The sequence below is a fragment of the Phyllobates terribilis genome, unplaced genomic scaffold (assembly GCF_046119375.1).
Source record: "Phyllobates terribilis strain yellow unplaced genomic scaffold, ASM4611937v1 Scaffold_8__6_contigs__length_399053987, whole genome shotgun sequence".
NCBI lineage: Eukaryota > Metazoa > Chordata > Amphibia > Anura > Dendrobatidae > Phyllobates > Phyllobates terribilis.
In genome coordinates this window covers 276,873,990-276,901,844 of record NW_027362768.1, presented here as the reverse complement: position 1 = coordinate 276,901,844, position 27,855 = coordinate 276,873,990, and the positions used below count along the sequence as shown (strand labels likewise).

Here is a 27,855-nt window from a genome sequence, read left to right as displayed (position 1 = left end):
ATCTCCTCTAGCAACGACCGACCCGGCACCGAGTACCCCACGGCCCAGGGGGGGTGTCACATGCCAGAATCGGATCATAGTATACTTCTGCCATCCGAGCGAATCGGATCACACTAAGCCGACTCTCAGAACAAGCGCTGATCAGAGCCTGATCCGATTCCCTTGGAAGAGAGAGATTACGCCCGTGTGACCCCGACCTAAAAGACGCAGCCCTGTGTGACGAAGCCTCGAATGTTCCTAGAACACCAGAAACATCGGAATGGGGAAAATGTAATGGGCCAAATTCTAAAAACAGGAACAGATCATGAAGTACTGTATGAAATGCGGTGTGATAGTCAGGTAGGAACCAGAGCGGTGCTTTATGGCGCAATATGGCCATATTATTAGTGAAAACCTATATATCAGGTCACAAAGAGGCAGAAAAGCATGTCGTGCCCGGCAGGGGACTCACTGAGAGGTTTGCACTTTCCTCCCTCATTAATAATATGGCCAGAGATTACACCACTGGATAATGATAAGGTGTCACCTAATATTCGGGTGTCTGTGCCCTGCCCCTGCTTTGGGGTCGCTTTTCATACGTCTTTCTGCAGTTCCTCGCGTGTTTGAGCTGCCACCTGGTCACGCCGGCCCTTACGTGGCACATCAGTGTGAGGGGAGCGCAGTTTGTGTCGGCGTACTCTGTCTTCAGCCCCTTTAAACCGTCCTGAGTGATGTGCAGCCTCCCAGCCCATCTCCTCCTCCCATAGCAGTCAGCGCCCCGGTGTCCGCACACACAGCAGCCACGTCACCCGCCTGCTGGGGAGCCGCACCGCCGATCTCCGGCACTCTGCAGCCGCCGCGATCCCTGCAGCAGCCGCCGCCGGCACTGGGCCCCTGAGCTCCGCTCACTGCTCTGTCCCCAAGTTTCCGGCCGGCCAGTAACTTGCCGGCTCTGGTTATTACTGGTCAGCAGTCTGGTAATTGGGAACAATGAACGTGTTCAGGATTCTAGGAGACTTGTGCCACTTGCTGGCGATGATCATCCTGCTGATGAAAATGTGGAAGACCAAGTCCTGTGCGGGTGAGTTCCGGGCTTTACAGGGAGGGGAAGTTTGGCTGCACTATGAAGAATCTTGTAAAAACTTTGTTTTTCTGTTTGAGCTCCTGTCCAGAATCATCCTGCATCCATCCATCACTTCAGGGTGTCACAGATTAGTCACTTCTTGTGTTGCAGACCATGTTAAAGGGGACCTGTCACTGGATCTTTTAATTTAAACTGACTCCCCCTCTAATTGTCACTGCTCCACTGATTCCTGAACAGTTTTCCCTTTCCTTCTGTGCATTTCCATTCCAGAGTTATACCCCTCCATACTAAAGATGCAAATTTTCCCGTCAACTAACTGGGTGTGTACCACAGACCTTCTCTGTGGGCGTGTGCTTTTTCTCCTGTGGCAGTGGCCAATCAAAACACGGCCATGCCCACTGAGAAGCCCAATTGGTTGAAGGGAAAATTTGCTTCTTTATTCTGGAGAGGCATAATTATGGAAGGAGGGGCACAGAAGAAAATGGAAAACTGTTCCAAAATATAACGCCATTAATTCCACAGCACTTTACAGACATTATCACCACTGTCCCCATTGGGGCTCACAATCTACATTCCCTATCAGTATGTCTTTGGAGTGTGGGAGGAAACCAGAGAACCTGGAGGAAACCCACACAAACACAGGGAGAACATACAAACTCCTTACAGATGTTGTCCTTTGTGAGAATTGAACCCAGGACCCCAGCGCTGCAAAGCAACAGTGATAAGCACTGAGCCACTGTGCTGCTATCCAGATGTCTGTATAAATTGGTCCAAGATCGGACCGCAATGCATGGACTGGCCGTGGTGCTCCTGACCCCGAGCATGATAGCTTCATGTATTTCTACGAGGCTGTCATACTTGGGGAGTGCCACGGCGAGTCAGTGCATTGCGATCCCGTCTCAGACTGATCAACATGGACGTCTGAATGCACCCTAAGATAGGGAATCACTTGCTGGTTGCTAGGAGTCAGTCGTCTGTGACCCTCTTCAGTCTTGAGTATGGGGCTTTGCAGAACCCCATCTTGAATGGAGCGGAGATGCTCATGCTCGGCCTTCACTCCGTGCTTTATCTAAAGGATTGCTGGAGAAAGCCAAACTCTGCAAATTCCCGCAATCACATAAAGAATAAATGGAGCTGAAGTCGAGCATGAACAACTCTACTCTATTCAAGACGGAGATTTGCTGACCCCAGTCGTTGAGATAACGGGGGATTGAAGTGGTCGGGCCCTCATCCATCAACAAATTATGTCTTATTATGTAATAACTTACTATTTCGCGAATAACGCTTCAAAATCACTTTCATTAGCAGATACGGTGAATGTCTCATGTTCAAAACTATGACAGTATGTGTACAATGACTACTGGGGACCGGGCCACAGTAATCCTATATCCAACCTGCATGCAGGTTCTGGAGCAGGAGAAGCTGGACAGATTGATACACAGGATTGCAGGAAATAGTTCAGTGTAATTTGTATTCTATTGATTTATATTCCTGCTCTAACATGAGAGGTCAAGAGGGCGGGCCTATGGAGTGATTGACAGCCTTCTCTGTATAAGTAAGAAATAACTGTCAGTCACTGGTCAGGACCATCTACTGGTCTCCTGAGCTCAGAAATAGCAGGAATTTGGAGTAAAAAAATGTAAGTTATACTCAAACTGAATTCTTTCCTAAAAAAACCCCAAAACCTATAAATACTGTATATCCATCTCAGCTCCCGTATATTCAGTGTGTCAAGTTCCCATCAAAATGGGTTTCTTGTTTCTGGAAACCACTCTGCTCCAGCTTTTAAAAAACAAACCGTGCTTTACTCACCCTATCTTGATCCAACACTAAGTCTCCACCTTTGCTCCTGATGTCTGCAGCACTAAAGTTACATTGAGAGCACTGCAGCCAACATGGGAGTTTGTCAGCTCTGCCCCAGTTGACAGCAGAATGGCTCAGATCTGCTGAACTCCCTAATCAACTGCAACACTGTCAACGGGACATCGATACGGGGGGCAGTCAAGGAGACTCAGTGCCAAACCTGGGGAGGGTCAGTAATGTACCTAGACTCCAATGGACCCTGATGTACAATTTGCACCTGGGTCCCGTCCTGCATGTTGGTCAGGTGTATGGGCCCTTGCAGCTTTCTAGATCCTATAAAGACATACGTGTTCGCCCCTCATGTAATAATGTCCCATGTCCTGGCTCCTTCTTGTAATAATTTCCCCCATCCTGGGCTTCTTCCGGCAATAATGCCCCCATCCTGGGCCCCATGCTATAGCATTTTTCCCTCAACCTGGCCCCCTTACTGGTATAATGTACCACATCCTGGTATAATGTTCCTATTCTGGTATTTTGTCCCCCATCCTGGTATAGTGTCCCCATTCTGGTAGAGTGTTCCCCATTCTGGTAGAGTGTCCCCCATCCTGGTATGGTGTCCCCATACTGGTATAATGTCCCCCATCCTGGTATTCTTTCCCCCATCCTGGTATAATTTTTGCAATTTTCAAACATTGAATTTTCATGCCCTTGAATCAGAGAGATACACTACCGTTCAAAAGTTTGGGGTCATTTAGAAATTTCATTATTTTTGAAAGAAAAGCACATTTTTTTCCAATGAAGCTAACATTAAATGAATCAGAAATACACTCTATACGTTGTTAATGTGGTAAAGGACTATTCTAGCTGCAAACGTCTTGTTTTTAGTGCAATATCTACATAGGTGTATAGAGGCCCATTTCCAACAACCAGCACTCCAGTGTTTTAATGGTACATTGTGTTTGCTAACTGTGTAAGAAGGCTAATGGATGTTTAGAAAACCATAGCAAGCCCTTGCACAAGTATGTTAGCCCAGCTGAAAATGGTTTGGCTGATTTGAGAAGCTATAAAATTGACCTTCCTTTGAGCTAATTGAGAATCTGGAGCATTACATCTGTTTGTTCTATGAAACTCTCAAAATGGCCAGAAAAAGAAAACTTTCATGTGAAACTCGACAGTCTATTCTTGTTCTTAGAAATGAAGGCTATTCCATGCGAAAAATTGCCAAGAAACTGAAGATTTCCTACAACGGTGTGTACTACTCACTTCAGAGGAGAGCACAAACAGGCTCTAACCAGAGTAGAAAGAGAAGTGGGAGGCCCCGCTGCACAACTGAGCAACAAGACAAGTACATTAGAGTCTCTAGTTTGAGAAATCGACGCCTCACAGCTCCTCAACTGGCAGCTTCATTAAATAGTACACGCAAAATGCCAGTGTCAACGTCTACAGTGAAGAGTCTACTCCGGGATGCTGGCCTTCAGGGTAAAGAAAAAGCCATATCTGAGACTGGCTAATAAAAGGAAAAGATTAATATGGGCAAAAGAACACAGACATTGGACAGAGGAAGATTGGAAAAAAGTTTTATGGACAGACAAATCAAAATGTAGAAGAACTGAAAAAATGTTGGAAGAGTGCCTGATGCCATCTGTCAAGCATGGTGGAGGTAATGTGATGGTCTGGGGTTGCTTTGGTGCTGGTAAAGTGGGAGATTTGTACAAGGTAAATGGGATTTTGAATAAGGAAGGCTATCACTCCATTTTGCAACGCCATGCCATACCCTGTGGACAGCGCTTGATTGGAGCCAATTTCATCCTACAACAGAACAATGACCCAAAGCACACCTCCAAATTATGCATGAACTATTTAGGGAAGAAGTAGGCAGCTGGTATTCTATCTGTAATGGAGTGGCCAGCGCAGTCACCAGATCTCAACCCCATTGAGCTGTTATGGGAGCAGCTTGACCGTATGGTACGCAAAAAGTGCCCATCAAGCCAATCCAACTTGTGGGAGGGTCTTCATGAAGCATGTGGGAACATTTCTCAAGATTACCTCAGCAAATTAACAGCTAGAATGCCAAAGGTCTGCAATTCTGTAATTGCTGCAAAGGGAGCATTCTTTGACGAAAGCAAAGTTTGAAGGAGAAAATTATTCTTTCAAATAAAAATCATTATTTCTCACCTTGTCAATGTCTGGACAATATTTTCTATTCATTTTGCAACTCATTTGATAAATAAAAGTATACGTTTTCATGGAAAACACAAAATTGTCTGAGTGATCCCAAACTTTTGAACGGTAGTGTATGTCACACAAAGTAGTTAAAAAATAAGGGGCTTTTATGACAGAAAATACCCAAAAGTGACACCATTCTAAAAATTGCACCTCTCAAGGTGCTCAAAACCACATTCAAGAAGTTTATTAACCCTTCAGGTGCTTCATAGGAATTTTTGGAATGTGGAAGAAAAAAATGAACATTTATTTATTTTTTTCACAAAAATGTTACTTTAGACCCCAATTTTTTTTATTTTTGCAGGGGTAACAGGAAAAAATGGACCCCAAAATTTGTTGTGCAATTTCTCCTGAGCACGCAGATACCCCATATGTGGGGAAAACCACTGTTTGGGAGCACGGCAGGGTTCGAAAGGGAAGGAGCGCCATTTGACTTTTTGAATGTAAAATTTGCTTGAACAATTAGCGGACGCCATGTTGCGTTTGAAGAGCCCCTGATGAGCCTAAACAGTGGAAACCCCTCATAAGTGACACCATTTTGGAAACTAGTCCCCTCAGTGAACGTATCTAGATGTGTGGTGAGCACCTTGAACCCCCAGGTGCTTCACAGAAGTTTATAACATGGAGCTGTGAAAATAAAAAAATTTAACTTTTTCCACAAAAATTATGTTTTAACCCCAAATTTTTTATTTTCACAACGGTAAGAGGGGAAAATGGACCCTAAAAACTTTTGTGCAATTTCTCCTGAGTACGCCGATACCCCATATGTGGGGAAAACACAGTGTTTGGGTGCACAGCAGAGTTCAGAAGGGAAGGAGCACTGTGTGACTTTTTGAACGCAAAATTGGCTGGAATCTAGAGCGGACGTCATGTCGCGCTTGGAGAGCCCCCGATGCGCCTAAACAGTGGAAACCCCCCCACAAGTGACCCCATTTTGGAAACTAGACCCCTCAAGGATTTTATCAAGAGGTATAGTGAACATTTTGAACCCAGAGGTACGACACAGAAATTTATAACATTAGGTCATAATATTGAATAAGTTGTCATTAGTCTTGAGCGCAAGTGCTCGCTACTTGAGTTTGCATCAGGTACTCAGGTATGCACCATGTATCGCGGGTCCTCGACTGACATGCTCGAGTCCCCGCCCCGAATGTTTCACAGTTGTGAGACACCCCAAAAAAATCATGCGGGGATCGCTCATGCATGGCAGGCAATCCCCGCAAGTTTTTTTTGGCCGCAAAGCATGTGGGGTGGAGACTCGAGCATACCCGAGCACCCGATGCAAACTCAAGTAGCGAGCACTTGCGCTCAACACTAGTCGCCATATCGTCATTTTTTTTTTCTTTACTTTTGAAAAAATCCCAACCCTAACCCTAGAGTTTATTTTTTACGCCGTTCCTTGAGCGATATAAATGATTAGACAACTTTATTCTTCAGGTCGGTGCGATTACAGCGATACCAGAATCATATCGGCTTTTTATGATTGACAGCTGTCACACACTAAAAGACGGGTTTTTTTTTGCAAAGACTAGTTTTTGCATCGCCATATTTTGAAAGCTATAATTTTTCCATATTTCGGCCGACAGTCATGTGACGGCTTATTTTTTTGCGGGATGAGTTGATGTTTTTATTGGTACCATTTTCAGGCACGTGACATTTCTTGATCGCCTTCTATTCCGATCTTTGGGAGGCAGAATGAACAAAAACCAACAACTCAGGAATTGTTTTTTTTATGCCGTTCTGCGTGTGGTAAAATTGATAAGGCAGCTTTATTCTTCGGGTCATTACGTTTACAGCTGTACCACATTTATATAGTTTTTTTGTGTTTTGGAGCTTTTACACAATAAAAGCTATTTTATAGAAAAAATAATTTTTTTGCATCGCTTTATTCTGAGAGCTATAACTTTTTTATTTTTCAGCTGATGGAGCTGTATGGCGACTTGTTTTTTGCGGGACAAGATGACGTTTTCAGCGGTACCATTTTTATTTACCGTATTTTTCGGACTATAAGATGCACCGGACCATAAGACGCACCTAGGTTTTAGAGGAGGAAAATAATAAAAAAAAAAATTTAACCAAAAAATATATTCATGATGCACTTTTAAGGGGGAGGGGGTCTTCTGCTGACACTGGTATGGGGGTAATATCCCCCAATTCTGACTATCTCCTATCCTGGTATATATACCCCCCCCTTTCCTTTTATACGTGGTCCCCATCCCCATCCTGGTATGCCTGGCATCCCTCCATCCTGGTATGCTTGGCACCCCTCATCCTTTTCCTGGTATGCATGGCGCCCCTCTTCCCTGTCCTAGTATGCATGGCACCCCTCTTCCCTGTCCTAGTATGCATGGCACCCCTTATCTCTATCCTGGTATGCATGGCACCCCTCATCCCTATCCTGGTATGCATGGCACAGCAATCCCCATCCTGGTATGCATGGCACCCCTCATCCCTGTCCTGATATGCATGGCACCCCTCATCCCTATCCTGGTATGCATGGCACCCCTCATCCTTATCCTGGTATGTATGGCCCCCTCAGAGTTATCCTGGTATGTATGGCCCCCTCATCTTTATCTTGTTATGTATGCCCCCCTCAGAGTTATCCTGGTATGTATGGACCCCTCATCCTTACCCTGGTATGTATGGCCCCCTCATCCTTATCCTAGTATGCATGGTCCCCCTAATCCCCATCCTAGTATGCATGGTCCCCCTAATCCCTGTCAGGCTGCACATAAAAATAAAAAATAAACACTCCTACTCACCTTTCTTCTCTCCTCCAGCTCTGCGTCCGGTCTGCCCGCACTGATCTCTCCATGTGAGCCGTGCATGACGTCACTGCCATGCGCGGCTCACATGGAGAGATCAGCTGCTGGAAGTCACTGCTCCCCACGCCGGGACTGTGTGGGCGGGGAGCAGTGACTTCATGCTCCTTCATAGCCGGCACACAGTGTAGCCGCGCTGCGGCTCCTACTGCTGCCGGGCTATCGCGTGTGCCTGCTTATTAAAGGGTATGAATATTCACCCCTCTCCACTCCCATGGGCGTTGAGAGAGGTTGAGTATTCATGCCCTTTAACAGCGGGCACAGGCGATTCCGGCAACAGCAGGAGCCGTGCTGCGGCTACACTGTGTGCTGCTATTAAGGAGCATGAATATTCAGTGCCCCCCACGCCAATGGGCGTGGGGAGCACTGAATATTCATTTTCTTTAGCAGCGGGGACAGTGTAGGCTGCAGCGGGCGGCTGCTGCCTCCTGTGGCCCGCTCCTCCACCGCTACTGCTTCCCCCCCCCCCCCAACATTTCGAACTATAGGACGCACCCCCCATTTTCCTCCAAAATTTTGGAGGAAAAAAGTGCGTCTTATAGTCCGAAAAATACGGTACATTTGTCTTTTTTATCGCGTTTTATTCCATTTTCTGTTTGGCGGTATGATGATAAAGCACCGTTTTTTACTTCATTTTATTTTTTATTTTTTTTTTACCGTGTTCACTAAAGGGGTTAACTAGTGGGACGGTTTTATAGGTCAGGTCGTTCCGGACGCGGCGATACCAAATGTGTGTACTTTTATTGTTTTTTTTTTTTTTTTCAGAATAATATTTATTCATGGGTACAATATATTTTTACTTTTTTGGGGTTATGTTTTTAATTTTTTTTAAAAATATTTTTACAATTTTTTTTTTAACCTTTATACTTTGTCCCACTATGGGACTTTCATTTTTTTCACCCAGATCGCCTGTATAGCATAGAAATGCTGCAGCAGCATCTCTATGCTATGCAGGCTGCAGCCCTGCGCACACAAGTTAGTTAGACCGCGCACTGAGCACGGTCTACCTAACTTCCTGCTGTCTGGTGACCCGAATGTCGTCATGACAACATCGGGTCACCATGACAATCACCGGGACCCCACACAGACAGCGCGGGACGCCAGTGAGGAGGCAAGTATTTGCGCTTACCTCCCCGTGGCCCCCTTAATGCTGCGATCGACTTCAATTGCAGCATTTCGGGGGTTAATGTGCCGGGAAAGATGCATGACCGCTCCTGGTACATAGTACCAGGTGTCAGCTGTGACAATCAGCTGACACCCGGCGGCGATCGCTCCGCACAGCTTGTGTGCAGGCGCGATCGCATTCTGCGTAATACTATGTCCCTGGCCCAATAGGCCCAGGGCACTAGGCCCAGGGCACAAGGACGTCCTATTACTGACCATATCAGAAAGGGGTTAAAAAGAAACGATTATTCTTACCTTCCCCCGCTCCCACGCCATCCTCTTCTGCAACCGGCAGCTGAATTTGTTGTGCTGGCATATGCGGCACATGTCGTCACTGCCAGGCTCCACGCGTCACTGGTAAGCCGACATCAGCTGCCGGCCTTTGATTGCCCAGCGGAGTGTATTGCAGCGCAGGGAGCCGGCTGGTCCCTATGCCGCAATACATTTCACCTGAAAGTGCATCCAAGAACGCACATCTAGGTGGAATTGGTGTGGGCGATGCTCCCCCCAGCACGGGCCTGGCCGCGATTTTTCACAGGGGCAAGGTTTTTCCAGACGGCAGGAGACAATATCCTGTGTGGTTCATTGCAGGTTCAGTTTTCTTGATGGAACCTTTTGATGTTTTTCATTTTTCTTTCTCATCAGAGGTGGATCGAGTAGTAGAGATGTATAAGACTTTCCTTTGTACTTCTTCTATCTTTTGCCTCTGCCCTTGTACTGAGGAAGAAATTGCACTTGTGAATGTGGCCGTCACTCTCTTTATCGCTCTGTAATACGTGGAAACATCACACTAGTGTTGTGTAATAACGTCATCATCTGTTGACAGCTCTGACGTGACTGTTGCAGTCTTGCACAGCATTACATAAGGCTATGTGCCCACGATGCAGAAATGAAGCAGAAAATTTCTGCAGCGTTTCTGCATGTTCTTGGCAGTCAAAAACGCTTGTGGATTTTACATGCGTTTTTGACGCGTTTGCAGCGTTTTTACATGCGGATTTGACTTGCGTTTTTCAAATGCATTGGGACCTCAAATCCGCATGCAGAAACGCACAAATAATGGACATGCTGCAGATTTTTCCGCAAGGAAAATCCGCTGCAGAAAATTCCACAGCATGGGCACAGAACATGCAGATTTTCATTGGGGATAATGGGGCACGGATTACCAAGTGTTTTGCAAGCGTTTATGCTGCGGAAAATCCGCATCAAAAACACGTGAAAAACACATAGTGGGCACGCAGCGTAAAACTGAGAATACAGAAACTTTTCTTGGCTATTGCTACTTTTTATGTTGTTATACTGAATGCATTCCTGTGTAATAGCCCCTAGGGGCAGACAACAGGCTTAGTTCTGTAATGTAACCACATTTGCATTCATACTTCCTTGAGGGAAGACAAGTTGAAACTTTTAGCCTGTAAAAACTACTGACATACTGCACAATATATAAAAAACACTTTTATATATTAGCAATTAAAGATGAATGCTGAAGTGTATCTTCTAGGACGTAGCATGTACTGGACAAAGGGGCAGAAGGGGTATTTAAGGTGTTGGCAAGATGGCATTCTGAAGATCTTCTTCCATCTGGTCTAAAAGATCTCTGTGCTGAAGGCATATTGTGATGGGTCATATACACAAGCCCCCACATCCTACATGGCCATAGTCCGTAATTACATTCTAACTCCAAACACATATACGTTATTCTACAAGTACATATATCAGTTTTCAGTTGCTTACAGTCATGGACAAAAGTGTTGGCACCCTTGAAATTGTTCCAGAAAACTAAGTGTTTCTCATAGAAAATGATTGCAATTACACATGATTTGTTATACACGTTTATTTCCTTTGTGTGTATTGGAACAGCACAAAAAAAAATAAACAGAGCGAAAAAGGAAATTGGATATTATTTCACACAAACCCCCAAAAATGGGCCGGACAAAATTGTTGGCACCCTCAACTTAATATTTGGTTGCATACTCTTTGGAATAAATAACTGCAATCAATCGCTTCCTATAACCATCAACAAGCTGCATACACCTCTCAACTGGAATTTTGGACAGAAAAAATATATATACATCCCAATTAGATGTTGTCCCTGAAGTGTGACATGGTTACCATCGAGCTACCCTAATAATTGATTTAAACAATCCTATTTAAAGAAGCACTGGGGAAGGGGTGGACACAGACAGCTTGGGGCTCCTGTGCAAGAAATATGTCTGGGCCCCCCTGCTTTTATGGCGACAAGCTACCGATATACACAGTTGTGCTCAAAAGTTTACATACCCCGGCAGAATTTTTCCTTTCTTGGACTTGTTTCAGACAATATGAATGATAACAAAAAAACTTTTTCTCCACTCATGGTTATTGGTTGGGTGAAGCCATTTATTGTCAAACTACTGTGTTTTTTCTCTTTTTAAATCTTAATGACAACCAAAAACATCCAAATGACCCTGATCAAAAGTTCACATACCCTGGTGATTTTGGCCTGATAACATGCACAGAATTTGATACAAATTGGTTTGAATGGCTACTAAAGGTAACATCCTCACCTGTGACCTGTTTGCTTGTAATCAGTGTGTGCTTAAAAGCTGAGTGAGTTTCTGGGATCCATACAGACTCTTTGCATCTTTCATCCAGCCACTGACGGTTCTGGATTGTGAGTCGTGGGGAAAGCAAAAGAATTGTTATCATTCATATTCTCTGAAACAAGGCCAAAAAAGGAAAAATTCTGCCAGGGTATGTAAACTTTTGAGCACAATTGTATATCTCTTACATAGTCTCCTTTGTTATGTATATTACCATCACTTATTACACAGTGCCCTCTCTTGTTATGTACAGCACAGTCCCTTACATATCGGATTATATAGAGTCCTGATTTTTATTGATTCCATGGTGCTGTACATAAGAAGGGGTTACATACCAAATACAGATATCACTTACAGTAAACGAACTAACAATGATAGACTGGTACAGAGGGCTTACATTCTACAGGATGGTGGGGGAGGAGACAGTAGGTTGAGGGGTTGCGGTAGCTCCGGTGTTGTTGAGGTGGCAGCAAGGTCATAGCAGGCTGTAAGCTTGTTTGAAGAGATGGATTTTCAGGTTCCGTCTGAAGGATCCAAATGTGGCCGATAATCGGATGTGTTGAGGCACAGAATTCCATAGGACCGGGGATATTCGGGAGAAGTCTTGGAGGCGATTGGGTGAGGAACGAATAAGTGTGGAGGAGAGAAGGAGTTTTGGGAGGACCGGAGATTACGTGAGGGAATATATCGGGAGATTAGTTCAGAGATGTACGGAGGAGAAAGGTTAAGGATGGCTTTGTTGGTCAGTATGAGTAGTTTGAACTGGATATGCTGGGCAATTGGGAGCCAGTGAAAAGATCTGCAAAGGGGGATAGTAGAGGAGTAGCGAGGTGAGAGATGAACTAGATGGGCAGCAGAGTTAAGGATGGACTGGAGAGGTGCGAGAGTGTTAGAAGGAAGGTCACAGAGGAGGATGCTGCAGTAGTCGAGGCGGGAGATGATGAGGGCATGCACAAGCAGTTTAGTAGATTGAGGGTTGAGGAAAGGACGGATTCTAGAAATATTTCTGAACTGGAGGCGACAGGAGGTGGCGAGAGCTTGGATGTGGGGATTGAAGGACAGGGCAGAGTCAAGGGTTACTCCGAGGCAGCGGATTGCCAGTACAGGGGAAAGCGTGATGTAGTTTATTGTGATAGATCGGGTAGGGAAGATACGTGAGATGGAGGAAAGATGATGAGTTCAGTTTTGTCCACATTGAGCTTGAGGAAACGAGAGGAAAAGGAGGATACGGCTGACACTCTGGGATTCTGGACAGCAGAGAGGTGACGTCTGGGCCAGAGAAGTAGATCTGAGTGTCGTCAGCATACAGATGGTACTGGAAGGACATATCGTCCTCTTTTGTTAGATATATAATGCAATAACTGCTGATGGAGCATGGGAAAGCTTTTCTGATGGAGGCGACTGATGGACTGGTCTTCTCATCACCCGTGGCTCCATCAGCTCCTCCATCAGCAGTCATTTTATATCTAACAAGAGGGGACTAAGTAATAAAGAGGTCACTGTGAATAAAAAAAATAACAAGAATATGCTATGTAAGGGATGATGCTATATATAAGTTATAAAGTGTCCTATGCATCTTACCCCCTCCTCTCCCACTCCCCAATACATTTTAAGTCCCTAATAGTGTCATAATGAATTGTGAGATGGGGAGGCGCTATCATATACTTAGCACCCTCTCCACCACCTAATTAATTTTACATCCATATCTAACGTCCCCCTGTTCATAAATCCATTATAAGTCCCCCTTACTCCCATCCCAATCCCTCACCCCCCTCATTGTGCTCTCCCTCACATCCCATCATTATATCCTCTGCCCGCTCCCATCACGGTGTCTTCTCCCCAGTGTATTAAAAAAAAAAACCACACATTCACCTCTCTGCCTGTTCCCCTGCAGCATCGTAGGTCCACGGTAACTTTCTCTCTGACTCAGGCGCTGACGTCATCAAGCCGCACGCGCCTGTGTCACTGAGAAAGCGCTGAGCAGGCAGGAAACAGAGGACGCATCCCTTTAGCTCCGCTCCGCTGCCATTTACTCCTATGTACAGCGGAGCCTCCGGAGCCTGAGCTCCAAGTAACAGTCCGGATTGTCCTCATTATTAGCCACCCTGCAAGGGCCCCCCTCCACCTCCGGTATGTCTGCCCCTGCACTAAGTATTTACAATTGCTCATTTTGCCTTTCTATCCAGCTAATTCTTCTCTTTTCCATTAGTTCTATGACATCACATGATTAAAAACTGACTAGCTGAATTCTTTTAAGCTTTATGTAGAAGCAGGAAGTCTCTTTTCCCTGCATGAGTCATAAGTCACTGCAAACGTCCCTGGCAGGGAGGAGGCGGGAGCAGCTGGGTCAGGAGTTGAAGAGGGGGATGATTTCTGCAGGGACAAGAGACTTCCTGTTTCTTCATAGAGCAGCGAAAAGAGAAGAATTAACTGGGTAGAAAGGCAAAATGAGCAATTGTAAGTACACAGTACTATATATTATGATGATTGCAATATATTAAAAGGATAAAAACTTTCATGGGAGGAGAGGAGGAATGCTTCTTTAAAGGGGGCACATGTATTATTAACATTTAATCGACAAGCTCCACAAAAACACCATGATCATCCAAATAATGGGGTTTATTATCTTAAAAATAGCTGCAGCACTGAATATATTCTGTGATCGTTATTCAAAAAGTTGGTGCCAACAAAATGACTCTGAATACGACTTATACATGTTATGTCATCTATAGAATAGGTCATCAATATCAGAACGGAGGGGGTCCAAAACCAAGCACCCTCACCGATCAGCTGTTATCTGCTCTGGCAGTTACTGTATGAAGCTCTGTACATTGCTGCTTGGCCACTCGCAGGTACTGCACCTTACCTTTTATTGGTGGGGGTGATAAGTCTCAGACCCCCACTGATCTGATATTGATGATTTATCCCTAGGATAGGTCATCAATATGTTAGTCCTGGCAACCCCTTTAACAATTTTGCATTGCAGACTTGTAGATGTCTGCTTGTTAGTCGGTATTCTTCATAAAAGAGATGGCTTAATGCACCTCCACAGCTAGTGGCTAGCTAGCCATATATAAAAAGTTGGGTAATAACTTACTCAGCAACATTGAACTATGAGTGATTGAATATTATTTTTTTTTTACATAAGCTGAAATATTGAAAACAAACCTTAAAGGGGTTGTCCAGGATTTGATATACGACTGTCTACACCATACCTGTACTTGGTTTGTGTCGGTTTTTGCACCTCAGTCACATTGATGTGTGTATTCTCTTTGCTGTAGTTCCACACAAGGGAGTTTGTCAGCAGAAAAGCACTATTCAAACCAAACACAGGCACTCGCTGCACCCTTGGCATGTCCACATATTTTACTGCACCTTCCAAATTACTTGTTTTTTTATTTTGCATCTATTTCTGCCCCCCGTTTCCCTGATTGACAGCTTTGACTTTACAGGAGGGCGATGATATATGGTAAACAAGTAGGTAGGAAGGTGCATGAAATGGTTTGGCCACTCGGGCTGCACTGAGTGAGAGTGCTTGGTTTGAACAGTCAGTTTGTGCTGACAGACTCCCTATAAGCATGGCACTGAGTTAAAAAGAATGCAGCCATGTTTCATTTTTTCTAATCTTTCACAGCTCCTTAAACTGAGGGTCATGGCACACTTGAGAATACATACTTGCTCATGGTAGCATCAACTGGTTTTACACTTTCAGGAAGGGTAATCCCAAATTATCCAAAATACTTAAACTAATTACGTACTCTCACTCTCCAGGTGCAGTTCTGGTGCTTCACAACTGCATGGGTCTCCGTGTTTTGGCCGCAGCGGTGATGTTAAGTCACTGAGCTCAGCAGCTCAAACAGTCTACCACAACACAACCGCTGAGCTCAACAATCAGCTACATCGGTGATGTGTGCTGTCAACGCGACATCACCACCCCATCCAAAACACCAAAACTTGAGCAGCATCGGGGAGCCAGAGCTGGACCCAGGCGGGGGAGTAACTGCTCTGGTTGTTATTTTAGAGAGTTTGGAATCCACTTTACTGAAAGTGTAAAAACCCTTTTAAAATTTTTCCAAGTATAAGTTGGAGACTCCCTGTCACAAGTAAGAAGGTCATGTGTCCCCCATTTAAATGGAGCACGATCATGAATGGGTGATGCTGCTCAATTCAAAGTCTATGGGACTGGCGAAGATCACCAAGCGTTGAACGAGGCCGTCTCCGAAAGTCCTATAGATCCTGAATAGTGCAACATTGTCCATGTGCAATTTTTACTCAGTTCAGAAGATGGATAAGTGATTGTTGAATCCGGGAAATCCCCTTTAGGCTGAAAAGAAGAGCTTAGACATAGTATTATTTTGTATTTCAGGTATATCAGGGAAGAGTCAGCTCTTGTTTGCTCTGGTATTTACAACTCGCTACTTGGATTTACTGACCACATTCATATCGGCCTATAACACAGTGATGAAGGTAAGGAGAGGTTTGCTCCCCGTAAAGTTACCAATTGCTCCTACTATAGATATTAATTGTATTGGAATTGTATGTGCCAAAAATATCTGACTGGTGGGGGACTTGAGAATGGGAATGCCTGTTCCTTTACGAGTTATTGGGGACATTCCAGAACACCCAAGCATGCCCAACTCCCTAATTTCTGACGAGAATACTTCTGCAGACACCCGGGTAGCCTATAAAGGTGGCACTCGAGTGGAGAGGAAAGAAGGAAAGGAAGTAGGGGAAGGAAAGAAAAGGAGTAAAGTAAGGAAGAAAAGGAAAGGAAAGGGGGGGGGATAAAAGAAAATAAAAAAAAGAAAGAAAGGTCTCCATGGGGGAGGGGGGGGGGGTAAGGGAAGGGTGGGAATGTGATTATGTTGGTGTACTTATTTTGAAAATGCAGGTCAGAATAGCTGTGTAATCCTGAATTCAAAATGAGCATTCAATTTACAGGTAACATCGATCAAGCAAATGAAAAAATAATCTCACATAGTAAGTACATCAGCCCTTGCAGGTCTAAGGGGGGCACATTTGCAATGCTTCACTGTCTCCCTCTGCCTTCTTTGAAATGAGCAAGCTCTATCTGTAATGAAATCTCCTGTGAAGTGAGTGCTGTCAATCAAGACAGAGGGAAACAAGCCAGCGAGGCATGCAGAGCCAATGGAAGGAACGGTGCACTTTACAGCTAAGCCTCACAAAGAGCGCGGCCCCAGGTAAAGAGCGCGGCCCCAGGTAAAGAGCGCGGCCCCAGGTAAAGAGCGCGGACAGCTTTCTCTATCATTTATAGCCTGCAAGTTCCGCTCTGAAGCTATCCGGATTACCAGATCTGACCAGTCTCAGAGTTCCTGTGCTACAGCGGCAAACATTTATTTTTTGTTAATCATTTTCTCCTGCGTGGAAAGTTATGAAACTTAGCAAGTCACTTTATGAAGGGATTGGTCTTCATTCCTGTAAATAATTGCATGTAGGTGGCTTCTAAACACCTGCCTTTCCCCCGTCTATTTGCCTGCCTTCAGCTGCATTGAACATACTCATTTAGAGTACAGATAATGGCAGTGAAAGGGTAGGTGCACACAACCATTCTTTTCAGATGGAGAGAAAAAACGATTGTGTGCACCTACCCTTTCACTGCCATTATCTTATGCTAATCAGAGTGGGATCAGTTTTTCTCAGAGGTGGAGAGAAAAAAAGAAAAGCTTCTCCACCTTCTCCAGTCAGTCTGTGAGGATCGGACCGCACTGAGAAGTCATCTGAGTGCGGTCCAATGTTTTCCCCAGACCCATACATTTACATTACCAATTTTGAACTGACACTCGGATCAAAATCGGACATGTCACCAATGTTTTTCCTCAGACTACTCAGTCCAAGGAAAAAATGGGGCATGTGCAAAGCCCCACGGAATAACATAGGTATGAGTGCGATCCATCCAAACCATGGATAGCACTCGTCCGATATAAACAGTCAGGTGCACCTGCCCAAAGGGTCTGCACTAATGTTGAGCGAGTATGTTCTGTCCGAGTATGCTCGGGCCGAGCTCCGAATATTTACAGCTGCTCGGTGATATGGTTGAATCGCTCCCGTGTGCATGATTTGCGACTGTTTGACAGCTTTATTACATGGGAGGAATGTCTATTTCTTACACATTCCTCACATGTAATAAAGCTGTCAAACAGTCGCAAATCATGCACATAGGAGTGATTCAAACACATCACCGAGCAGCTGTAAATACTCGGAGCTCGGCCCGAGCATACTCGGACAGAACATACTCGCTCAACACTAGTCTGCACCTTTCTCCTCCTCTGACTGTTGTGCTTTGACCACATTCACACCTTCAGTATTTGGTCAGTATTTTACCTCCAAAGCCAGGAGTGGAAAAGTGTGATAGAAACACGTCACCACTTCTGTATTTATCACCCACTCCTGGTTTCGGCTTACAGATACTGAGGTAAAATACTGACCAAATACTGAATGTGTGAACATGACCTCATCAAAGCAATCGCCTACAGCAGCTTAGTGACACACAGGCAATGAGCTGAGCCTTTCACTGCCAGGATCTGTACTCCAAATGAGTACGTTCTGATATCAATGCAGCTGAAGGCAGGAAATAGACTGGGTAAAAGCAACATTGTGTAATCCAAATCCCCTGATAAGGTGATTTGATAACTTTCACAACTTCCCATGCTGCACAATAAATAAAAAAAAAAAGTTTAATTATTCTTTAATCCTCTCTTCTTTTTATCCTCTTATTATATTGCAATCATCATAATATATAGTACTGTGCACTTACAATTGCTCATTTTGCCTTTCTACCCAGCTAATTCTTCTCTTTTCTCTGCTCTATGTAGAAACAGGAAGTCTCTTGCTCCTGCATTTATCAATCCCCTCAAACTCCTGACCCAGCTGCTCCTGCCTCTCCATTGACTTGTGCAGTGACTTATGACTCATACAGGGAAAATTGACCTCCTGTTTCTACATAGGGCTTAGAAGGATTCAGCTAGTCAGTTTTTAATCATGTGATGTCATAGACATCAGATAAACAGACGAATTATCTGGGTAGAAAGGCAAAATGAGCAATTGTAAGTACACAGTGCTATATAATGTGATGACTGCAATATACTAAGAGGATAAACAATCACTCCTCCCATCCAAATTTTAACAATTCCACATTTCTCTAATTTTTTATACTTTTTATTTGGTTAGTAGGAGCACTGAAATAATACATTGGGCTCATAGTTATAGGATATCAATCACTTCCCTATGAAGAAAGTAGAACGCTCGCCTCATAATCACAGCTGACTCATAACAGGGGGGTGTATTCTTTAGCACTCCTAGTACCCATGCAGGACAATATTATTATGCCCCATTACTTTTTTCCCTATCATAGCATATGTAGCTAGCAGAACTACTCCCACTTAAAAGTAATGTAAAGTTCATATTCCTATATCCAAAGTTTTGGGTTCTCAGTTTTACTGTGTATCTGTGAATTGTACCAAGCACTGAATAGGAATAGGATATGAGAACACCACAAATTATTAAAGGGGATGTCCACTACTCAGATATTAACTGCCTATCCTTACAATGGGTTATTGATATCAGATTGGTGGGGGGTCTGATCAGCTGTTTGCAGCTCCAGTGGCAGTCAGGTATAAAGTTGCATGAAGCTCGAACAATGTGTAGTGTCCAGCCACCACCGGAGCTGCTGATTGGTGGGCATCTGGCACCCCACCAGTCTGATACTGATGACCTAGCCTAAGGACAGGACATCAGTATCTAAGCTGTAGCTATCTCCTATAAGCCAACCACATATTCTATCATTTCTCCATAGATCGTGTTCTTGGTTTGCGCATATGTGACAATTTATCTGATCTACATAAGGTTTCGAAAGGCGTACGACAGTGAGAACGATACATTCCGACTGGAATTTCTCTTGGTGCCTGTTATTGGGCTTTCTTTCTTAGAAAACTATGAATTTTCACCATTGGAGGTAAGAGACCAAATTGTAAAATGCAGGAACGCTGTCTCCAATATTTTAATATCGTATCCGATACAAATTGTGTTTTTTTATTAGTAAGAGAATGAAACAAATTATTACCCCATACAAACCAGCTGAAAAAATGCAGCATAAATATGACACTGAATGCAGTCTGTCTTTCGGCTCCTGAAGAAATGTAAAAAAATATATGTACTTAAAAGGGGTTTTTCTATGTCAATTTGTTGTAAAATACAAAGTGCGCCATACTTGCCCTCCCCGGGTCTAGCACTGTGTCTCTGGAGCTGCTCTGGGGTTTGTGTTAGGTTGCAGCGGTGACCGTAACTCGACAGAGCTGCAACCAATCACTGAGCTCACCTGCTCTGCTGATGTAAACAAACATAAGACGCTGAGTTCAGTGATTGACTGCAGCGCTGTCAACGTGAATTCATTCCTGCTGCCAAACAAGAGAGATCGGGGCAGCTATGGACACAGGGGAGGGCAAGTATAGTGTGATTTGTTTGTTTGTTTTAACAAGGAACTGAGCCTGTATTAGGCTATGTGCCCACGATGTAGAAATGCTCCGGATTTTTTCCTGAGCGTTTCTGCATCTCCCTGGCAGAAAAAACGCATGCGGATTGTGCATGCGGATTGTGCATGCGGATTGTGCATGCGGAAGTGAAGCGTTCTTCACATGCATTTCCGCATGCAGGTTGACAAGCGCTTTCCAAGCGATTTTAGCATCACTTGGAAAGTGCTTGTCAACTTGGTCACACTATATAAATCCATGCAACCGGCATGGATTTATATACTGTGACCGAAAGAATGGTAAAAAATAAATATTATACTTACCTTCTGATGGCCCCCGTAGTCTTTAGAAAGTTTTCTTTAAGTGCAAAATTCCTTTATTTTTTTTTTTTTTTTTTAATTGTGTTCAGATTTTAGTTGCACTTAAATAGGACCACAAACTATTGAAAGTGTATAGTGATTTTCCTGCAAGTATTGTAATCCAGACCTTTATAAATATTGACTGAGGTGTTACTGATGTTTGCTAGTTGGAAGATGGAATTGGAGATGAACCAAATCTTAGCGTAGAGTTACATTATATCCCTATAGGACCTTCTATATTTCAATATTGTACTTTTTATAAGCCATGAAGTCCACACTTGTATGCAAAACATACTGTGATCGGACAGAAGAGAATAAAAATCTCCTCCAGTCTGTCTAATAAACCTCGGGGCTCATACACACACATGTATCATGGCTGTGCTTACATGCACCCTTAGGAACCTGTAGGTGATCCATGCCATGCCCCGGTATTATACCCCCAAAGCAAAACTTATAGGGGAGAACACCTACATAATACACTATGTGCTGGGGCATGGTTCATAGAGTCCTTGGGAAAAATTACTTAAAGTGTATCTGTTCATTGAAAAATGTTGCAAACTTCTTAAACGGACATTATTTTCCCGAAAAAATAGAAATATCTACACCTTTACAACACCCACATAAAGTGCTTTTCCGTAGTCTTCTCTTTATATGCATCTGTGTCTGGTGTTTCAGCTTAGCACCATTGATTTAAATGGGGCTTCACTGTAATACTAAGCATTGACAAATTTACAGAAATCAAGCCACTGTGCATGGGTAAACAAAGGGATCACTGCCCCCTAGTTGTGATGATTGGCAAGGCCAGGCTTCTTTCATTCAAACATGCAGAGACCCTGATTCCAGCGATGTGTCCGTTATTGAGCTGCTTGCTGTCATTTTGATAAAATCCCTGTTTTCTCTGCTGGAGATGTAGCAGTTCTCTGAATGCTGAGCTCTGTATAATCCCGTCCACACCACTGATTGGCAGCTTTCTGCCCATGCACAGTGTACATAGAAACCTGCCAATCTCTGGAGGGGGCAAACTTTTACAGAGCTTATGTATATGCTTGGCTACCTGGCAGCAGGTTTATTAGTCCTCTAGTGATAATCTCTTATTGAGAAAACATAAATTTTTATCAATACTATACTAAGCAGCCCAGCAAGTGACATCGCTGGAATCAGGGTCTCTGACTTTATACTGCTTTCAGATTAGGTGGCAAAAACCGGATGGCAGGTTCCCTTTAAAGGGGTTATCCTGGACTATTTTACTTTTTTTCATGGGCCTAAGAACTGAAAGGCAGGTGGTTGCTAACTACAAGCGTGTTGTGCCCGGCGCTGGTTCGTTGCGATCACAGACCGCTCCTGCCGGCGATTCTGCTGCGTCACGTCAACAGAGCAGCTCTTCCTCTTCCAGGCTGCTCTGTCAATGGGGCGTGACTGCCGACATCATGCTGATTGACAGCGGGCTCCCTGCATTTATGCTGCGGGGAGCCAGCTGTCAATCAGTATGACATCAGCAGTCTCGCCCCACCAACAGAGCAGCCTGGAAGAGGAAGAGCTGCTCTGAATCACCGTCAGGATCGGTGACCATTCTGAGCCACCAGAGATCGGCAAGGGGCATAGCAGGAAGATAGTTAGCAACTACCTGCCTGTAAATTCTTAGGCCCATAAGGAAAAAGCAAAATAGTCCCGGATAATCTCTTTAAAGTAGACACCTGCCTTTTTGTAAAAATACCACCCAATGGGTGTCGTGCAAACATATAATCTAGCACTGGCGGACACAGGCAGAAAAGGGCCCCCTGTGCTTGAACAATATATGGGCCCTTTGCAGCCCAAGAACTCCTAAAAATTCAAAATTGCACCTGCTTTGGAGGTAGGAATGTCCCCCCTTACCTCTTGGGCCCCTGTGCGGCTCCACAGGTTGCACCAATGATATGTCCGCCCCTGTAATCTAGATGCCAGCAAGCATCCAAGTGACTGAGTGGTCAAATGGCCTAATTAGGTGCAGAGGGGGAATTAGATGTGTAACTCCTCAAAGACCCCTTAAATGTGACAAATAAAGAGCACATAGCCCGAAGAAACACCCCGGCATCACCCCTTTGCAGTAACTGTAAGGCTGCGTGCCCACTATGCGTTTTTCAAGCGTTTTTGCCGCGGAATTTCAGCTGCAAAAACGCTTGGTAATACGTGCCCCATGGTCCCCAATGATTCTCCGCATGTGCTGTGCTCATGCTACGGAAATTTACGCTGCGGATTATCATTGCAGAAAATACGCAGCATGTCCATTAATTTTGTGGACACGCAGCGTAATTGCCGCCATTGACTTGCATTGAATCGCTTAATATCCGCATGACTACATGTACACATGCGGATATTAAGCGATTCAATGTGCGGATGGTACCCGGGTCTGGAGAAGAGGAGACTCTCCTCCAGACTCGGGTACCATGGTACCTGTTAAAAAAAAGAATTTAAAATAAAAAATAAAGATTATACTTGCCTTCCGATGGCCCCCGGTATCCTCAGCGATGCGTCCGGTCTCTTGTACGCCTCGCGGTGGTCTAAAAGGACCTGCGGTGACATAATTTAGTCATGTGACAGGTCACGCGACTTCTGACGTTGGCGGTCGCGTGACCCGTCACATGACTAAATGACATCACCGCAGGTCCTTTTAGACCACCGCGAGGGGTACAAGAGGCCGGACGCAGCGGAGAAAAGACCGGGGGCCATTGGATGGTGAGTATAATGTTTATTTTTTACCATTTTTATTTTTTTAACTATTAACTTGGTCACACTATATAAATCCATGCTGGTTGCATGGATTTATATAGTGTGACCAAGTTGTCAAGCACTTTTCCAAGTGATGCTAAAAGCGCTTGGAAAAGCGCTTGATAACCCGCATGCAGAAATGCATGCAAAAAACGCTTGGCAGGAAAAACACATGTAAAATCTGCATGCGTTTTTCCTGCCAGGGAGATGCGGAAAAAATCTGCAGCATTTGTGCATCGTGGGCACATAGCCTTAGGGTGCAGTCAAATAGCCATTTAAATCGGACAGAGATTGAACCGCAATACCCAGACTGGCCGGCACCTCCCCTGACCAGAACGTGACAGCTTCATGTATTTCTATGTAGTTGTCATGCTTGGGTCAGGAGAGCCGAGGCCAGTTCAAGCATTGCGATCCGATTTATACGGCAGTCTGACTGCGCCCTTAGGCTCTACAGAGGTAGGGATGACATTAACAGACTGTGATCTTTCTACCTGTCTTTTTCAGTTTCCCCCTTTCTTACATGGACACAGAGCGAAGAAAATTAAACTTTTCACTGTGATCCAAGACTTTAAGAGCGTTCCCTCTGGAGTAATGCCACCAGAGATTTGGCATCATTTAAAGCCAAGACTTTTGGTTTTAAAATGCTGTCATACTGTATTCATTATAGGAATTGTGGCAAAATGAGTTGTCTGGGCATAGAATAGTGATGATCCATACACAGGATAGGTCATCAATATCAGATTGGTGGGGGTCCAACACCCGGCACAATAAAAGGCGCTCATAGGGTTAGTATCATGGCAGTGCATAGAACATAGGGGATGCAAGGCTCACCTTTAGGGTGCATTCAGATGTCTGTATAAATTGGTCCAAGATTGGACCACAGTACACAGACTGGCCGGCGGGTCTCAATACCTAAACGTCACAGCTTCATAGAAATATATGAAGTGGTGACCCTCGGGGTGGGAGATCCGCCGGTCAGTCCCTGTATTGCAGTCCGATCTTGGACCCATTTATATGGTCATCTGAATGCATCCTTAAAGTCATAACGTATTACATACATCATTGGAAATCCGGATTTCAATCGAGACCACTCTCACATTAGGCTTTATTATAATATAACATAATGGGAGTGGTCTTCATCGAAATCTGTTATATACAGCTGTTAGGATGAGTAGGGATCACTGAACCTCCAGATCACATTGGTATCTCATTGTGCATCCTAAGAGACTGGGACCCTGCACCACTTTGTGATAACCACCATTTTTCATGATATTTTATTCTAATTTTTTTTTACTATGTAGACATCATGAGTAAATCAGACCTTACACTGAAGAAATGTGACATTTGAGTAGTCTCCAAGAAGCATTTGCTGAAAAACTCTTTTGTTATAAAATATAATGTATACTTACTTTTAGATACTTTGGACTTTTTCGATTTACCTGGAATCGGTGGCAATTCTGCCACAACTATTTATGATCAGTAAGACGGGAGAAGCAGAATCTATCACCACCCACTACCTCTTCTTTTTGGGCTTATATCGTATGCTTTACTTGGCTAACTGGATCTGGCGCTACCACACAGAGAAGTTCTATGACCAGATAGCCGTGGTGTCAGGAGTTGTGCAGACCATCTTCTACTTTGACTTTTTCTACCTCTACATCACTAAGGGTAAGGATCCTAAATAACCTACAAGACCTCATTTAGACGTCTGTTTTTCACTAATGTGTTCAGTGATTTTCATGGCGAGAACATGTACCGATAATTGGTCTATGGGTCTGGGTTTTATTTGCAAACCGTTTTTTGATCAGTTACAGATCAAAATCACCCATACAAGTCTGAAAATCTGTTTGTTGTCTGTTAACATTGCAGTAGGTAGGAGAAGCTTTGAAATTTTTTGATGGTGGAAAAAAAAAATGACACCCCCGACCAAACAATGGAGAAAATCTGATCCAGCAGATCGGCCCATTTTTTTTTTCACGCACAAGAAGAAAAAAAACAGATGGCTGAATGAGGCCGAGATGATAGCACACTAGATCAAATCAGGTCGTAGGGGACGATCCGCTTCCTATTTAGTCATGTTGGCAGATACATAGTTGTAATTATTTTGCAGAAAAATATATATAAGCGCTCAAATATATAAAGATTAATAATTTTTCTGTCTATCTAAACAGTTCTTCGTGGCAAGAAGCTCAGTCTCCCGATGCCAGTTTAATGCCATGACTCCAGGACTCATCCCTAAGGACACATTGAACAAGCCGTGAACTAAGGGAAGGACAGGTTCAATCCAAATTTACTCTACATGCCCATTAACTCATTCCAGAATTGGGTGAGGAGTGAAGCCTTTGAGATTGCCAACCAAGAGGGCATTAAAATTACCCTTCTGGGAGGGGGATACAGCGAGTCGCGTTCTTAAAGATGACAGTATGCATAACATTTGCTGGTACTGACAATCGGACACAGGAAATCTGCTTTAGATAAGGGGGTGGTTTTCTTTGTTTTATATTTTGGTCTCTTGATAATCCAATATATTTGGGATATACATTGTAAATATCTTTGTATAAATAAAAGTAGCAATGATTCTCTGTAGACAAACTTTTATGCTTTTTATGGCTAAGCTTTTTGCCACCATGAGAAATTTGTCAAGTATTTTTCTACAGCTCATGTGCAACTAATTTTTATGGATCACTACATGATCAGAATATTGAACCTCATCAGCCCAACGCTGGGATGGTCGGGGTATACAGTCAGTGATTTGGAGTGAATATATATTGCCTATTTTGACTAATGATGATGTATCTTTTTGGGGTGTACACCAAAATAATAAAAACTTTTCTAAAGTATCAACATAATCTGTAGCAATTAACTAATATTGGAGATTTTCATATGACCGATTAGTTTTATACCTGACTAGAACTCAAAATCAGGAATATTCCTGCCAACGCAAAATACATTTTACCAGTTTATCTCTTCAAATGAAATTGGTAGATCCGATCCATGGTAAGATGTAGAAATATCCCTGGATCCAGCAGAAGAGAAATCTTTCACTCTTAGGCCATGTTCACACATTGCTGCGTTTTTTTCCGCAGGCAAAACCTGCTCTCTTGGCAATAAAAAAGCAGGTTTTGCTGCATATTTTTTTTCCTGTGTTTCTGTCAGGGTACATTTGTCTCTTGTGCATGCTGATAAAGTTTAGTGCATAAAAAATAGCCTGATTCAGCTTCCTCGGGTTTTTGCTGCATTGTTGCACAACACATTGCTTTCAATGGGTGAAAAACGCTGATAGAAGAGACATGTTGCATTTTGCAAAAACGCAGCTCTTTGACAAAAGTCAGGGAAAAAAAACAAGCCGTGTGCATGAGATTTCTGAAACCTCAGACTTTGCTGGTACTTTAAAAGCATCTGAAAATTTGCATTAAAAAAAGCACTACAAAAATGCAATGTGTGAACATAGCCTTAAAGAACCGTTTAAAACCACGAATGAATGATACCCTAATTAAGCTAACCAGTGCAGAAATGCATGTTTTAGAATGATCTTTAATAAAGGATTTCTCTTCTACTGGACTGGATCTCTGTATATTTCTCCATTTTCGCATTGATCGGATCTGCCAATAGGTATGTCCGTCTGGATCCAAACTGGATATGTTGTTCTCCTTGGGTAGTGCTATAGCCACTCTACACCACTAGGTAAGGACATCCGGCAGCACATTAAGTACTGGTGTGCCTATGACGCGCCCCCTGGGCCTGTGCTGTGCAGGGGATACCCGGAGCCGGATCGCTGGGGGTTGTAGTCCTCCGTGGCTGTGACCCAGTCCGTGCCCAGGGTCAAACCAGTGGCAGTCTTAGTATTATAACAAATGTCCGACTACGCCACCCGTGGATGGCGGTCAGTGGGGACCGCCGCTGCGCTGCAGACCACTGAGGCTGATGTGGTATGCGCAGCCAAGTATGGGATAACTCCCCACGGGAGAAGTATTGCCTCAGGGCAGCTAGTGTAGATGATGGGAGTGATGGTGCGCGAGTGTCCTAGCACCAGTAGTGCTGGTGCGGTGAAGAAGCACAGAGACGTGGGGTTGCAGTTTCCAATGCTTTACTCACAGTTGTTACTTGTGTCAATCCTGCAGGCGATGACTGCCCAAGCCGTGCTGCGTTCACCAGGCATGGGGCTCGACCAACTCCCAGGCAATTCCAGAGCGTGGCACAGGGCTCCCTTCTCTTCCCTTCTCTGGCCGTCCTCACCAGTGACCCACCTTTGTCCAGCTTCCTCGGGCCTTCTCTTGGCGAAACCTATCTCCGGTTTCCCTGACCCTATGTGGTATGCTTTCCTGGTGGATGTAGTGACAGGTCGCACCAAGATGTGGTCACAACCTCCGGTCTTTGGCTGAGGAATCTGTTGCCTCCACGAATTTGGGTTCCGGTACCCTGCTCTGCCAACCCTTCACCCGCAATCTCCTGGGTCTATGGGGTTCCTTCTTTTCTCGTGTCTCTGGGCCTCTCTTAATGTTCTGTTCCTTGTTTCCTTTCTGTTCCTTTCTGTTTCCGTTCTCTCTCTCTGGCCTTCACCCTAGGCCTGCCTCGTGGAGCTGGGCCCAGACTGAGCCACAGCTCCCTGTC

The 27,855-nt window shown here is 44.2% G+C and overlaps 1 protein-coding gene across 1 annotated transcript; it reads left to right on the top strand.

Annotated features, from left to right (window-relative positions):
- The first annotated feature begins 716 nt into the window (after positions 1-716).
- On the top strand, positions 717-26,048 carry KDELR3 (KDEL endoplasmic reticulum protein retention receptor 3). The gene is made up of 5 exons (XM_073642722.1): positions 717-1,060; positions 16,021-16,121; positions 19,468-19,626; positions 24,660-24,912; positions 25,416-26,048. The coding sequence occupies exons 1-5, from the start codon at positions 970-972 to the stop codon at positions 25,454-25,456; spliced, it is 645 nt and encodes a 214-aa protein (XP_073498823.1). The 5' UTR covers positions 717-969; the 3' UTR covers positions 25,457-26,048.
- The last annotated feature ends 1,807 nt before the right edge of the window (positions 26,049-27,855 follow it).

Bases quoted from the DNA above. Each gene is read 5' to 3' on its own strand.
- KDELR3 (XM_073642722.1), top strand. From the start codon at position 970: ATGAACGTGTTCAGGATTCTAGGAGACTTGTGCCACTTGCTGGCGATG. The intron at 1,061-16,020 runs GTGAGTTCCGGG...TTTGTATTTCAG, and splicing joins GAAGACCAAGTCCTGTGCGG to GTATATCAGGGAAGAGTCAG. The intron at 16,122-19,467 runs GTAAGGAGAGGT...ATTTCTCCATAG, and splicing joins CCTATAACACAGTGATGAAG to ATCGTGTTCTTGGTTTGCGC.